This window comes from Mytilus edulis, chromosome 8 (genome assembly GCF_963676685.1).
Source record: "Mytilus edulis chromosome 8, xbMytEdul2.2, whole genome shotgun sequence".
Classification (NCBI taxonomy): Eukaryota; Metazoa; Mollusca; class Bivalvia; order Mytilida; family Mytilidae; genus Mytilus; species Mytilus edulis.
Genome location: NC_092351.1, coordinates 10998785 through 11013605, shown reverse-complemented (window position 1 = coordinate 11013605; position 14821 = coordinate 10998785). Strand labels below are relative to the sequence as shown.

Below are 14821 nucleotides of genomic sequence, written 5' to 3'. Positions count from 1 at the left end.
TCCAAAATACAGAATAAAGCCATTTTCATACACGTTACAAAGGAAATGTCGACGGAAATGCATACATGGAATCTATATATCCTGAGATATACAGACACTTTACAAAATTTATTGTTATTGCATTGAAAACAATATTTTAGGACTAAATTCATTTCTTCATGTCCGGGCATTTTCGAGAGCAGTCATGGCTTTTTCGATTGCGTCCTTGTTTTATCGAGTGATTATACATATTTTGTATAGCTAAAAATGTTATGTGTTAGTGTATTTACATTTAAAAACTATAAAATAAAGGTTCAAATTTTAAAAGTACTTTCAAGGCACATGGTGTATTAACACTTGCATTTTAAAAACAAGTATCGATAATTTTTATACATTCTTTTTCTAACATCTTATAAGTTTCATGTAAAGTATACATTCTTGAAGTCAACAATATAATGTCACCATAGACAATTCTGATTGAGATGTACATACATATATTGTGTAAAGTGAGATATATGTTTTTAAAAGAGTATACATTCGAAATATTTCATTAACTATTTGTCTTGTATCTTGTATTATTTATTTTATTGTTTAAGAAATGACAACCGAAAATGTTTAAATGCTACTACTGTGAGGAGGAGTCTGATTATTGATATGTAATAATTAGTCATACATCAACTAAACACCATAAGTGCCTAAAAATGGAAAATATGGATATCAATCCAGACATTACAATATTGTTCCTGATGTCGTTCAAGGCACTGGACAATCTAGCTGATGAAAGCATATAATATACATATTTTGTATTTTTCTATCATTTCTAAAGAATCGTATTTAGCTAATAAACTACTCATTCAATTGTTGATTATATATGAAATTTTATTCAAACTTTTCAACGGCAATAAAAATGGGTGGATTAAGTGTATGTGTTAAAAAAAAAAATTGAGGGATTTTTTTTATGGAGCTGGCGGCAGGTCTCTTAGAATATCTTTAGTAGAATATCTTATATTACATAGCATTTTTCTGATTCTTCACTTATGTCTATTATGTTTCCTACTCCTTTTTTTTTAAATCTCCGGGGTTCACCACAAGAAATGCTAGTAAATGTAAAATCAAAAGTAGCATGAAATGAAGTTAAAATGAATATGAGTTCCCTGCACTTTGCTCTAAACACCGTTTTTTAAGGATAAAGTAATTTCTAAATGAACACTGGAAAGAAGTTGTAGAACGCTCTCCGAACAGAAAATTTGCATTAAATTAAATGAAGCTTCATTTTGATCAACGTTGTAATATGTTTTTGATAATTTATTTGGATTATACATATTGGCCTTCACTTGATTACAGTTATAAGCTAGAAAAAGTCATTTTTTAAAGTTTAGAAAACCTTTTTTCTTATTCAACTTTTACGTAAAATACCCGGACCAATTTGTTTAAAAACCCAGACGATTTCACATCTTTGCTCTCGAAAAAACTCAGACAATAACAAACACTGAATTTTTTGGTTAAATACAAGGAATTGTGCTTCTATGTTGAACAAAACATGTATAGTATTCAATATAAGATTGGTAGAAATTTAAAAACTATTATGATTACGAAATAGAGTTAATTGAACTTATCGCATGTTTTATCACTCGAAAAAGCCTAAACTCACGGGTAGTAAGGTCGTCATATCGAGGGGCGTTTAATACAGTGATTTTGTCATATTTTGGTTAAGTTAGACATTGTTGTGTTAAGAGTTTTTATTGACAATCATTGACAAAATATAAACATTCGGACTTTTCGCTAAAATAACCTCTGAATGTAAAATCAAGCGGGTTAATATCTTTGTTTAATGCTTATATGTTAGTACATTAAAGTTTTCATCATATAGTTATAATTTGACACAGAATAAGGCTTGCGTATGTCAAAATTTATAAGTTGTTCGTTACTAATGCATAAAGTACAGTTATGTTTTTACTGTCTGTTATATCCCATATTTCGTTATGGTATATATCTGCCGTCAATTATTCCTAAAAACACCCACATTTTCACACAATTTAAGATAACAGAAAATTCTGTGTCATGGTTTAGTTCATGTTGGACATGGTTCAGTTATGTTATTTCTGTCGTGAATGATGGAATTGTTACGATCAAAGTAAACAGACATTATATACAACCATTAAAATACTGTTAAACAATATTTTCGCTGATATTTTTTTTCGTGTTAAACCCATTCTATCCTATTTTGAGTCAATACAGTGTCGCTATTTTATTATGTTGTTGTTTTGTTCCCAGACGAGTAGATCTGAGTTTTACATATTACCGATGATCTTCTACTTGCAAAAATAAACCGCTCGAGAAAATAAGTCGTCTACAGTAAAGCTAAGATATTATCATCATTATTATCATAATTATAGAACTAGCACGTATAGAGATCACTAGAGTAATATATTAATGTATTTCAATTATAGAAAATTTCTTTTAAAAGTTGGTGTTATCGGAATACACTATGACATAAGAAAGCACATAGTAATACACAATTAGTAAATACAGTATGATTTCCAATGAGACAACTATCCATCCTAGACCAAATGACGTAAATGATAGGTCAACAAACAGCCTTCAAAAATTAACAAAACTCATACCTCTTAGCAAGTTGTTAAAGGCTCCGAAAAAATTAAAGATAAAGCAATTCAAATTAAAAATCTTACAGCCTGACTTATGTTCAAAACAATCAGCAAAAATAAATATGATATACAGGGCAAAAACGACAGCCAGTGCATCACACACTGTACACTTTATACAATGCCATACAGAATATGATTCGTAGTTTAAATGTTTACGGGCTCCCAACTAGTCCCTTATCTTAATCTGGGCACACAGGTTACATCACAACAAACTATACAAAAAAATGTTGAAAAGGACTTGACTGATCAGATCGATACAGAAAAGAAATCAAGTAAAATAAACACCAAAGAAAAAACTGATCTGTGAGTATATTCCAAGCCATAACAACTAATAAAAAAACATATATCTAAGACAAAAGGTTTCTTTTATTTATTTCAGACTGGAACACTGCTACCAATATTCATATTATTGTCTTTGATTTCTCGCCTTGTCGGGTCAGAAACACTGTTTAAATATACTAGTATTAAGCACACCAGTATATGTGTATCATTGATTTTTTACACTTGTACAGTATGACAAAACACAATCATTTTTAATTCGTAAGTAAAAATAGACAGTATGAACCTATTTCTAATTCGAACTTGTGATCTTTCATACATTTTAATTCCACAAATTAATTTTCAAATTAATTTCACTTACAGCTTACTAATCCCCTTCACCTACAATCCAATTCCCTTTCATGAATGTGACCTACCGAATTAGACTATTTACCGGATTTGTTATCACATAAGCAACACGACGGGTGCCACATGTGGATCAGGATCTGCTTACCCTTCCGGAGCACCTGAAGTCACCCCTAGTTTTTGATGGGGTTCGTGTTGCTTATTCTTTAGTTTTCTATGTTGTGCCATGTGTCCTTTTGTTTGTCTGTTTGTCTTTTTTTCAATTTTAGCCATGGCGTTGTCAGTTTATTTTCGATTTATGAATTTGACTGTCCCTCTGGTATCTTTCGTCCCTCTTTCACTAAATAAATATGTTTAAACTGTCGTCCAGGTTAACATTATGTTCCGTGAATGTTTGAAGACTATTTTGTGTCCTCTCGATATCGTTTTTTAATTCTATAGTTGAGTTATTGTATCATGGACGGTACCTTCTCTAGATGGACACTGACTGGAATAATTAGCGTGAGAAATGATTAATGACGTCTACTTAGATTTGCAAAACGTAACAGTTAGATAGTAAAACAATAATATTTCGGTATTAATTTTCAAATCAGTTCAAAACGTGGCTGTTATCAACCTATGATTTAACTTTCATAAAATTCGGATATGAATTGTACATATGAGAGCGCTTAAATCGCAGTTCTCCATATAATCATATTTCTAAGGGACACAGTTCTCTTAAAAATTAATTTATCGGCATTTGTTTTAAATTTTGAATTCGTCCAGGCCATTGATTATATAAACTTATGATGTAAGTTTCAAAAAATTCTGACAAGAATAGTACATTTGAGAGTGCTAACAATGCAATTTTTAATATAACTAATGTTTCCAAGGGCTTAACTCTTTTAAACGCCCAATATTTCCATTGACCCCGCAATGCGCTACGCAGGGTACAAAACTATATAAATGTACGATTTACCGTTTACTCCCAATAAATTTGGCATATTTTCCTCTTTAGACAATTAGTTAATTGTATTACTTTAATTTTTCACAATCCCTTTCAAACAAACTATTAATTTTAAAGTGACACAAATATGAATTAATTTGGATCTAAACCATGACAAATGTATCCAAAACCATGACAAATGTAACCAAACCATGACGAAATTCTAGACACTTAACTGAACCATGTCAATCGCTTATCCGAGCCATACAAATTTTGATAGTTTGGTTATCCTGCGTTTATTTCTTTAAAACAACAATTTCAATTTAGATTGGTTATATGAGTATTTAATTTGGACCATATAAGTTTGTTTTTTTATATGCATAATATTACATGTACTTATACTTATTTGCAGTACTTTTAAAAAAAAAATTTGCATTGTAGTTTGGCGGTACCGATTTTTGTGTGCAGCCTGAACATGATATATCATCATGAAAAAAATCATTATTTTCATTTTCGTAAGTGTGAATTTCTTTAACGTTTATATTTTGCTGTCTAAAGTATGATTATAAGTGCAAAATGTAAATTTAATATGTCTGCGTTTTGTATGTATATTTCATACTGGTCAAATATGATCAAAAGATTGAAATGTGAAATATGTCCATAGTGATCCTGATTACTTCAAAATGTATATGTGTCATCTTCATATACCAATATTTGCAAAACACTTAAAATTCATGTGAAAGGACAAAGAAGTTTACTGAAGTTCAAATCTGGTAAATCCACAATGAAAAACAGAGTGCATTGACGGGGTAATTTTGACATTAGAATGAGACTCAGGAATTATATATACAGTACAATGGGAATTTTTCATTGCTGCCCCATCAACTTTTAATTTTGATTTTATTATACAGTCTTAACATGTGACAACTTTATGACAGACATATTTCATCGGAATACACTTGGCTCTACAGGACTACAGATCTGTAATACCACAATACAATATCTTAAGTGGCACATGGATCAAATCTTGATAGTTGCGATACTAATGGAATACTAGAACTCTATTTTTGCCTAATGAATTGATCATTAATTACAATTCAATAAATCAGTATATAATCAATGACCAATGAAACAGGGTTAAGTAAGAGTTTCTTAACACTTGTTCACACATAATGTAGTTCCAGTACATGAAGTATGATATAATTCTCGTATAACAAAACTATTACAGATTTCAGTCGACTGTATCATTGGAGCTTTGCCTACTCTTAATTTTAAATGCCCGCAGTATGTACAACGATATATTCAATCACAAGTTGTTTGTCCCAGGAATCCGTTGGATTACTCCTGTTTATGTAACACTGAAAATACAACCTGTAGCACTCGAAACGAAGAGGTCGCTCATGAATACTGCAGCAATGATAAGCCAGAATTCGCTGGAATCGGTAAATATTAAAGAATGTATGGTTATTAAATTTCTTTTTTTCTTTTTTATTACTTTTAATGCCATGTATTTGGGTTTAATTTTTTCAAATTTAAAACCAATTAAAAATGAGATTGAATGCTTCTTAATATTTCGCGGAATGTCATAATCTTATTTTGTCACAATCTTATTACCCATAATTAAAGTTGCCATATAAATTACATTTCATGAAACAACTTTTGTACTAATATTTTGTAAATTCAAGTATGGATCATAATTGTTTAAAAATGCAAAAATACAGCTTTTTCAAGTTGATGACTTTTCATTATATTTATCTGTAGGACAAAAGTATGTATGGTCAGGTGGACTCAGAAATATTAAATGTCCCTCTGAAAGGTTCCAGCCACCTGGATTTAATTTATGGCAGAATGTAAGCAGTCAGTGTATATTTCTAAAATCATTCTGTAATGAAGAAGGCCAAGTAATTCACATCAACGGTTCTGCAGAAAAAGACGTCTCTTGTAGATGTGATCATACGAGGGGTTATGCCTTTGTAGCTAATAATAATACGGACAAATCTAGCTGCAAATCATTGGAGGAAGATTGCTCTTGTTACACGAAAAAGTGTTTATTCAAGGAAACCTTAGCAAAAGGTAAAGAAAACTAAATTATATCTATAATTATACATTATTCTATGAAATAACGCATCGAACTCTGCCGACGAATTGTATCGCATTCAGGCATGTTTCGAAATAATTTTATTAAGTATAAAAAGGAACAATGATGATCAATGATAGCAGAAAGTTTTCAAGAATCGAATTTTACTTTAGATTTCTGTCATTTATAGGTTTGATTTCCTTGATGGTTCATTACGTAAATTTGTATTTTTGTCATATTGTTTCTTTCGTAATGGGATTCTATACTACCTCTGATGTATGATGTCATTGAGAGCATCCATTTTCTACTTTACTTTGAACTGTATACAAGTTCCATTGATGTCTTTTGCTACAGAAGGAAACCTAGATTATAAATTTTGATTCTTTTATTAAGTGGTTTTAGGTTGTCGACAACATAAATTAACCAAGTTTAATCCATCATTTTCTACATTTGAAAATGCCTGTACCAAATCAGGAATATGACAGTTCTTGATGACAGTTAAATCGTTTTTGATGTGTTTTGTCATTTAATTTTGCCATGTGATTATGGTCTTTCCGAATTGATTTTCCTCTGAATTCAGAAGTTTGTGATATTACTTTTTAAGTATTCGAATTTAAGAAAATAAACAAATTTATAGTTGTTAATTTCTGTGTCATTAAATCTCTTGTGAAGAGTTGTCACATTGGCAATCATACCACATCTTCTTTTTTTTTTTAACTATCCGACTATTTCAAACAGAAAAACTACTGATATATATTCTAGCTATTCCAGCTGATTTAAATTTCCGATTTCTAAAACTACATTCCAGACTACAGTTGTATTCTTTCCAGCAATAAAAATATATTATCACGAAACCATCCGGTTGTTGCAGCAACCAGGTAAGTACTTTGATTTTAGTCAAAAGCCATAACTTTCTTCATTCAGCCTCTTCAGTGGACTTCAAAGTCCACCAGGAAATAGCGCACATCAATTGACTGATTATGAGGGTAAAAGCAAGTTTGTTGTACCTGATATACTAATTATTGCTCGCGGCGAGGACTAGGGCACAACTAGGTTTCAAATTTGCCCTTACACTCATAACCATTCATTAAATGTTTTATTATACTGAACAAAACAACTTTCTAAAAAGTCGATCTGCGTACACATCTTGGAAAAAAACATAAACCTGCACAATATGAACTAGCAGGTTTTTTTTTACCCGTGTGGTATTTGTCAATATTTTGATAACTGTAACCAAGACAAGAATCATTGTACAAAAAATCCTGTGCATATGATAAACGTTAGCTACAAAACACCGGCAAAACTCGGTAATATATAAATTTAAAATTACAACGACAGACACATACAGGTTATACGTTATTCCAAGCGCACAAATCAAAGCAGAATAGTTAACGACATCATTTTTGTCCAATGAAAAATTAGTATGAAAAAGTATGGGAAATATGTTTAATAAAAGTTTGATCGGGGTAATATGTTTTGAAACTATTGACTGGCAAATAGTCTGTGGTTGTGCTATTTATTTTTTTGTATAAAGAAAAAAACATACTAAGGTATTATAAGTTAATTTAATGTTTTCTTAGTTCATTTGGAAAGGCAAACGCAAGAAACACTTTCATATGAGGTAACCTTTATGTTTCAGGCAATCAACAGTAGAACACGTAGATCTGACTGTAAACATAACAGGTGACTATTTATATCATGATAGAGGATTTCTTCTCAAAAAGACTATTTAACCTAGTTTTCTAAACAGTAAAGTGGAGTCTACCCTTCGAAATATTTCTTTCAGACACCATCATGATTTGGTTAACAGAAATGGAATGACCACCGATATGTACACTTTTCAAAGCTAGATTATCTTAATCTTTTCTTCTGTGATGAAATGTAACTAACGTATCATGACACTTTAGTTCCCGGATGTAGTTATAATCGAATATAATTTGAAATTTGGAGTACATGTAGTGACCTTTAAACGTTTTTAATTCTAAATATTCATTCTCTTACGGTTGTCTAGTTTTTTTGTACATACAAAGTGGTAAGACAAATATGACACACCAATATCTTAGTTGCATTTTCGAAAGGGAGTTTGAATATTACTTCTTTCTTATCTCTCTTCCTTCGAAATATTGTGATATTGTTTTTAAAATAAAAATGTAATGCCGTCTTTTTCAGTTGATAGTCTTTTGGTTTAATGATTAACTATATTTCAACCTTTTCGAATTTTTTTAATCTCAGATTTTTTAAATTTTTTGGTACATCCAAATAAATATATAGCTTGAAGCTAATTTGGTGTTATGTCTTTGGCTATGTTATGTCAATTGAGACCCTACCGCACGTACTAAAACATTTATTTTATTTATTTTAAATCATTTTTGTACACGTTCTCATTTAAACACGGGACAAGATGCCAATATCACTTTATGAATTTCATACACCGAAGCCATTATCAACAGGAACAATTATATAACTGTCTGTAAAAGTAACTACCGACAAATGTACAAAAGAGGCGGAATATATAAAACGACCTACAAACTCATTATTTGAGAGAAACTAACAACGCCTTACAAAAAGAATAGACAACGTAAAATTCACAAAATGCTACTTAAAAATCTACAAACTGAGCAACATCACTTTAACAGACATCGTGTGTGTTTAAAGAAGTATCCAAGAAGGATAAGCAGATTACGATCCAATAGTGGCATCCATCAAGTTACCCTTGGAGAAAACACATTGTGTGATCATTAAGCGATGTCATAACCGAGGAAATGGGGCCGAGACAACTGGAACATCCCGTTGCTGTATGACCAAAAGAGACATAATTGAACTTAGTTTTTTCGGACAATTATAGTATGAACAGTATGAATGTTATTTTGAACATAACACGTGTTCCCAAACGGTTCTTTTTTTTTTTATATATTAATCATATTGTGACTAAAGAAAAATGTAAATTTAAAGAAATTGTTTCTTTTTTTAGAAAACAAATATCGTATCAACTATAAAAATGGAATTACGGCATTGATTTTTCTTTTCATAATCTTTGGTAAGAAACTACAATATGTTCTCAGTTATCTTCATGTATCTTCTTACCTTGTTTGCTTAATTCATTGTATTTGATTGAATGTTAGAATCATACTTTAATTGATATACTTTATTCAATTGGTCTGGTTGTTTTATCTATAAACTGGAATTTCTAACAGAGGTATACTACTGTTGCCTTATGTATAATTTTTATTCAAATTGAATATTTGATTTAATTGGCTTTTTTTCATAATTTAAATTCAATTTATTTTATTCAACTTGAATATATTTTTTTTTATGAAGACCTTATTCACATTTAGATGGATAAGTTTCTACTTGAATGCAAGTTTTATGATTTTAAATGTTTATACTATTGTTTATCTAAATGATATAGTTTATGTCCCTATGGTATCACCAGCCCAGTAGTCAGCAATTTGGTGTTGACATAAATATCAATTATGTGGTCATTTTTATAAATTTCCTGCATGGTTACAAAAGTATCAATTATTCGAAAAATTTAGGATTTTCTTATCCCATGAATAGATTACCATAGCCGTATTTGGCACAACTTATTTGGAATTTTGGATCCTCAATGCTCTTCAACTTTTTACACTTGGCTTTATAACTATTTTGATCTGAGCGTCATTGATGAGTCTTATGTAGACGAAACGCGCGTCTGGCGTATTAAATTATAATCCTAGTACCTTTGATAACTATGTTAGTGTGCATGATCTTTTCTTGTTCTTGCAAATTTTTCATATAGTTAGCCTAGTGACTTGTATATCTATTCAAAGATATCAATAAATTTATATAAATATAGGTAACAGTAGTATATTGCTGTTCAAAAGTCATAAATCGGTTGAAAAAAAAAATTCCGGTCACAAACCTTAACCCAGAGAAGCAAATCGACAAAAAGAGGAAATCAAAGAACAACAGACACATCGAACTGCTACAAAATCAAACACCAACATACATAGAGACAAATTACTTGATAACAACTGCCATATTCCTGAATTGGTACTGGACATTTTAAGAAAAAGTTGGGTATTGAACGTGATTGTATGGTTAGACTAACCTCTCTGTTATATGACAATGATAAAAATACCACTAAAAAGACAAGATTACGTGACAGGAATACAGTACAGATAAATACTCAGGACAGAGCAATACATGAATTAAATAATATGATAGTACATCACAATAGGTAGACCACAGAATAACATCGGACACCACCAAATAATCTGATGACAGTATCCAAGTTCACAACAAAATTGAGAATATGACTTTTATACAGGTTTATACGTCAACCGTGATCATAACTTGAATCCCCCAACACAGTGGTCTGCCAAATTTAACTTGTTGAAACTTTTGTAATAACTGTACCATTATATATAGAACTGTATCAACCATTTTCTATGTGATCTGTATAATTTTTTAGTATGGATTTAAATAGATATTAAACAAAATGATGTCCTTTGAACTTTATATTCATTATATTGTAAATTATTTTTTTCTCAATCATTTGAATGATAGTTCAATCATGATATTGTATTAACTGTTTCTATTATGTGGTGTTTAGGTTCTTGTCTTATGATTGTTTTTCTTCTGTGCGATCTAAACATAAAGTGTAAAGATTACTGCTCAGGTAAGCCTATAAACTATTTTTAATAAATGTTTGTTTTAACTATTCCAATAGCTACATCTAGTATCGATTTAAGAGAAGACTTAACCTCTTGCTTGGCTCATTCCTTTGCACGTTTCTTTATTTCTTTCTACCATTCACTTTATATTGATATTATTTGATAGTAAGTACAAACACTTCTTGTTTTTTTCAGTAACACATTAAAGTCAGAGGTATTTAACTTCAACAAAAGATGAAAATTTTTTAAAAATTTGAAACAATCCTTATTATGAACAGTAATGATGTACAAATATTATTAAGCTTTATCCTGTAACTAATGACAGCCTTATTTGTATAAAAAATCATTGTGAAATTCTTCATTACAACTTCTGTATTATTTGTTCGACAGATTTCAAACAACATTAGATGAATATATAGATAATTGAAATAATCTTACAATTTTGTTTCTTACCCTTACGCCATACCGACTTTCCTTCATTAAATTATAGTAATATATTTTATAACAATCACAATTTTTGTTTCTATTAAGACATTAGTTTTTCCTTACTCTCACCACTCTTTCTCATTGACAAACTGATTCGTTATTCAAAGAATCGAAATAGAACTTATTGAAACGATGTACTGTTGTATTGACAGCATATTGGAGTCTAAGGGTTTTTATTTACAATTGGCAACGTTTGTAAAACTAGATACTAATTGTTTACTACTTTTACCAAATATCTATTATATGTATTTGAATCGTCGTAAATGTACACACGTAAAACAAGTAGTCTGTAAAGATTATTTTTACGTCTAATTTTTCAAATTTGTTTTATTTCAGACCGCAAAGAGCTTGTTCTGAATCATGAAGGTACTCGGCAACCTAGTACTTCTTTTGATCCACAATTAGACGGTACTTATTATAAACATAAGGCCATTTCGGATAGACTCTCTTTAGAAAATGAGGCTAATTATTAAAGAACCAGCATACAGACCAAAAATGACCAGTAAAACTTTGAAAGATCGCATCAATAAATATTCTTTGCTTTTAAAGTCATATAAAACGGGTTTCTTATAATTTTTAAGTTATCAATATATTGAGAATCAATGAATCCATATGTACTTATCTAAGTGCTGTTGGTACGTTTATTTTAATATTTACAACGAATCTATAATGTATTACCGACAAAAATATATTGCATTCAGTAATTGTTGATCTCATTTAACGTCGAGATTGTTTTCAATTGTTTTTCGGATCGGGACATTGGTAAGATAGTAAATATTTTAGATGTTTTATATAAACATCATATCGTGTTTATTATTTACTTTTTGATGACAATAAAGGAGTCCAGGGGTTTCAGAAGTTATCCGCCATTCTGAATTTGTTATTCGTATGATACATTTTTTTCTATTAACATGTTTTCTTTTAAACATTTTTTTGGGGCTCTCGTATTAGTTTATTTCAATGATAATTTGCTTCTATGAGTTAAGAACTTTGAAACTAGAATTACGAAGTTTCTTATGCCACTTTTAATGATTTGCATTAGAATACCAAATAAAACAAGAATTATGACTAAAGTTGGGTAGTATTCTTTTGGCTAATACACAAGAGTTAAGGGTTCCCTACCAATTTGATATTTACGACCAATGCTAGAATATGTTCGTTTTTTTTCGATTCATGTTTACCTTAAGTGTCACGTATAGAGAAGTTTGTCTATGCCTGAAATTAGATGTTCAATTTTGTATCGGAATTTGATTTGAATCAGATTTGAGTTCTTGACAATATAAATGATAAATATATGGATATTTATTGAAATGTAGTGTATATTAAGAATCAAAAATACTTTTACACATTTTTGTTTCAGATATTCAATTTTGAATAGTAATATCATTTGAGCCTTTTGTTTTTATTGTATATTTGATTTCTTTCATCTTGAGATCATGGATAAATGTCCAATTCATTAAAATCCTCTAAGAAACTTGTCACCATTTTGGAGGAACCCGACTCCAATCCCTAGTTTATCCATTCCACTCCTTTCCAAATAACCTTCACCTTGTTTAGATTTGTTCTAATAACCCTGCAGAGTAAAGGTTCAAACAGTTACAGCCCAAAATGAAATGAAATGAACATAACATTTTTATGTTAAACTCGCACAAATTTGTTTTTATTTCAGACCACCTTCAGCAACCTATCAATTGTACTGCTCACCAACTAGACGGTGCTAATAGTGGCAATGACACCATACATGATGAACTCTCTTTCAACAAAGAAATGACCACAAAAAGAAGCAGCACACAAGCCGATTGCGGTAAGTCAAAAAGATGCTAAAATCAAATTAATATATTAATTTTGATATTTAACCTATAAAGTAAGTTTTAAACAAAGTTATTATTTTTCCATCATTCATCAAGTTTGATTGTTTTGCAATTGTATTCTCAAATTGAATATGATTAATATCGATTTATTAAAGGTGAGCAATCAAATCAAATAAGTTATACAAGGGAAAAGTAATGTTACAATATCGACCCGGATACTGTTACTACAAAACTGAAGTTTAGTATGTACTTTGAGGATTTGGTTTATAATTGGATTAAGGTTACTGTAGTTCATTGATGTTTAAACCTCGTTAATAGATTAGGAATAGACAAATCAAGATTACTTACATAAACTAATGAAATCGCATAAACTCAAAATGAGACGCGGTGTTGACAGTTGCGAAAACTTGTTGTTCCAAAAAGTATAATCACAAAAAATACTAAATTCCTTGGAAAATATAAAACGGAAAGTGCTTAATCAAACGGCAAAATCGAAAACTCAAACACATCAAACGAATTGACAACAACTGTCCAAACCAACCTTTCATTACAATACTCGTAAGGACAAAACGTCTGAAAATTCAATTAATTTTATACATGCATATGAAATGAAGTTGAGACAATTATTACAAAATTTAAAGCATTGTTTTTCTTGTTACGAAAAGGGACACTTTTTTCGCCTGTTCTTGTTTTAATATCACTGGCAAAAATTACAGGTACAAGGTATCAAAATTGTAGCGAATACACATACTTAGCAAAAAGAGCAGTGGAAATCTTACAATGTATTATAATGGACTAAACAGTTTAATAATTTGACATCATGTACGTCTTTCTACATACTTAAATATGTGTAGATATATGAGTTTAACTGTCGCAGCATAACTCAACAGATGAAGTATTCTCTTGAAAAAGTAAAATCTATGGAAACGTCCCCGACGTTCATAAAACGTATGTTTAAATAATGAGCAAAAAAAAAAATGTTACAGGCAACCATTTCTATAAAATGAAAAGGTGCATGGACTAACGTCTATTTGTTCCATATATTTGACCACATTTAACCAATCATCTGTTATACGATTTTAGGGACTTGAGTTCAAGCAGGGTGCAATTTGATTTACAGAATAATGAATCGTTTGGTCGGATTAACAATATTTATGCATGCTTCAATATGGATTCAAAATTAAATTGGTGTAACTACATAGTAAATATGTATACATCTTCAAAATAAACAAAAAAATGGATTTTTTTTTCTTGATTATGAACAAATGTAGGTGAAAACACTGTCAAATATGTGCATTTTGGGTACTATCACGTTATAACAACAACATATATCACTTGCTGATTGGTAATCTCTCAAAATGGAAAAACAAGCAAGTGTCATTTTTACAAATAATCTACTAAATCAATGTATTTCTTGTATAATTTGTCCCTGTGTAAATACAGAAAAAATAATACATACACATGCGTTGTTACATTGTATATCTATCAATCAGTAAATGAGATATCTAAAATTTGTTTAAGGTACCTGGGGTGTCTAAATGTTTCTTATGCCATTTTCAATTAATTGCATTAGAATACCAAATAAAACACGATTTATG

At 30.2% G+C, this 14821-nt stretch overlaps 1 protein-coding gene across 4 annotated transcripts in view; it reads left to right on the top strand.

Annotated features, from left to right (window-relative positions):
- Positions 1 to 14821, top strand: part of LOC139484779 (uncharacterized) — a 46883-nt gene that overhangs the window by 2083 nt on the left and 29979 nt on the right. For all 4 annotated transcript variants that reach the window (XM_071268742.1, XM_071268739.1, XM_071268738.1 and 1 more), the window contains exons 2-10: positions 4636 to 4709; positions 5423 to 5636; positions 5956 to 6267; positions 7080 to 7149; positions 7911 to 7954; positions 9243 to 9308; positions 10866 to 10931; positions 11749 to 11820; positions 13082 to 13216. In XM_071268742.1, the coding sequence (XP_071124843.1) occupies positions 4683 to 4709; positions 5423 to 5636; positions 5956 to 6267; positions 7080 to 7149; positions 7911 to 7954; positions 9243 to 9308; positions 10866 to 10931; positions 11749 to 11820; positions 13082 to 13216 (1006 nt within the window). In that variant the 5' untranslated portion in view covers positions 4636 to 4682. The remainder of the gene's footprint in view (positions 1 to 4635; positions 4710 to 5422; positions 5637 to 5955; positions 6268 to 7079; positions 7150 to 7910; positions 7955 to 9242; positions 9309 to 10865; positions 10932 to 11748; positions 11821 to 13081; positions 13217 to 14821) is intronic.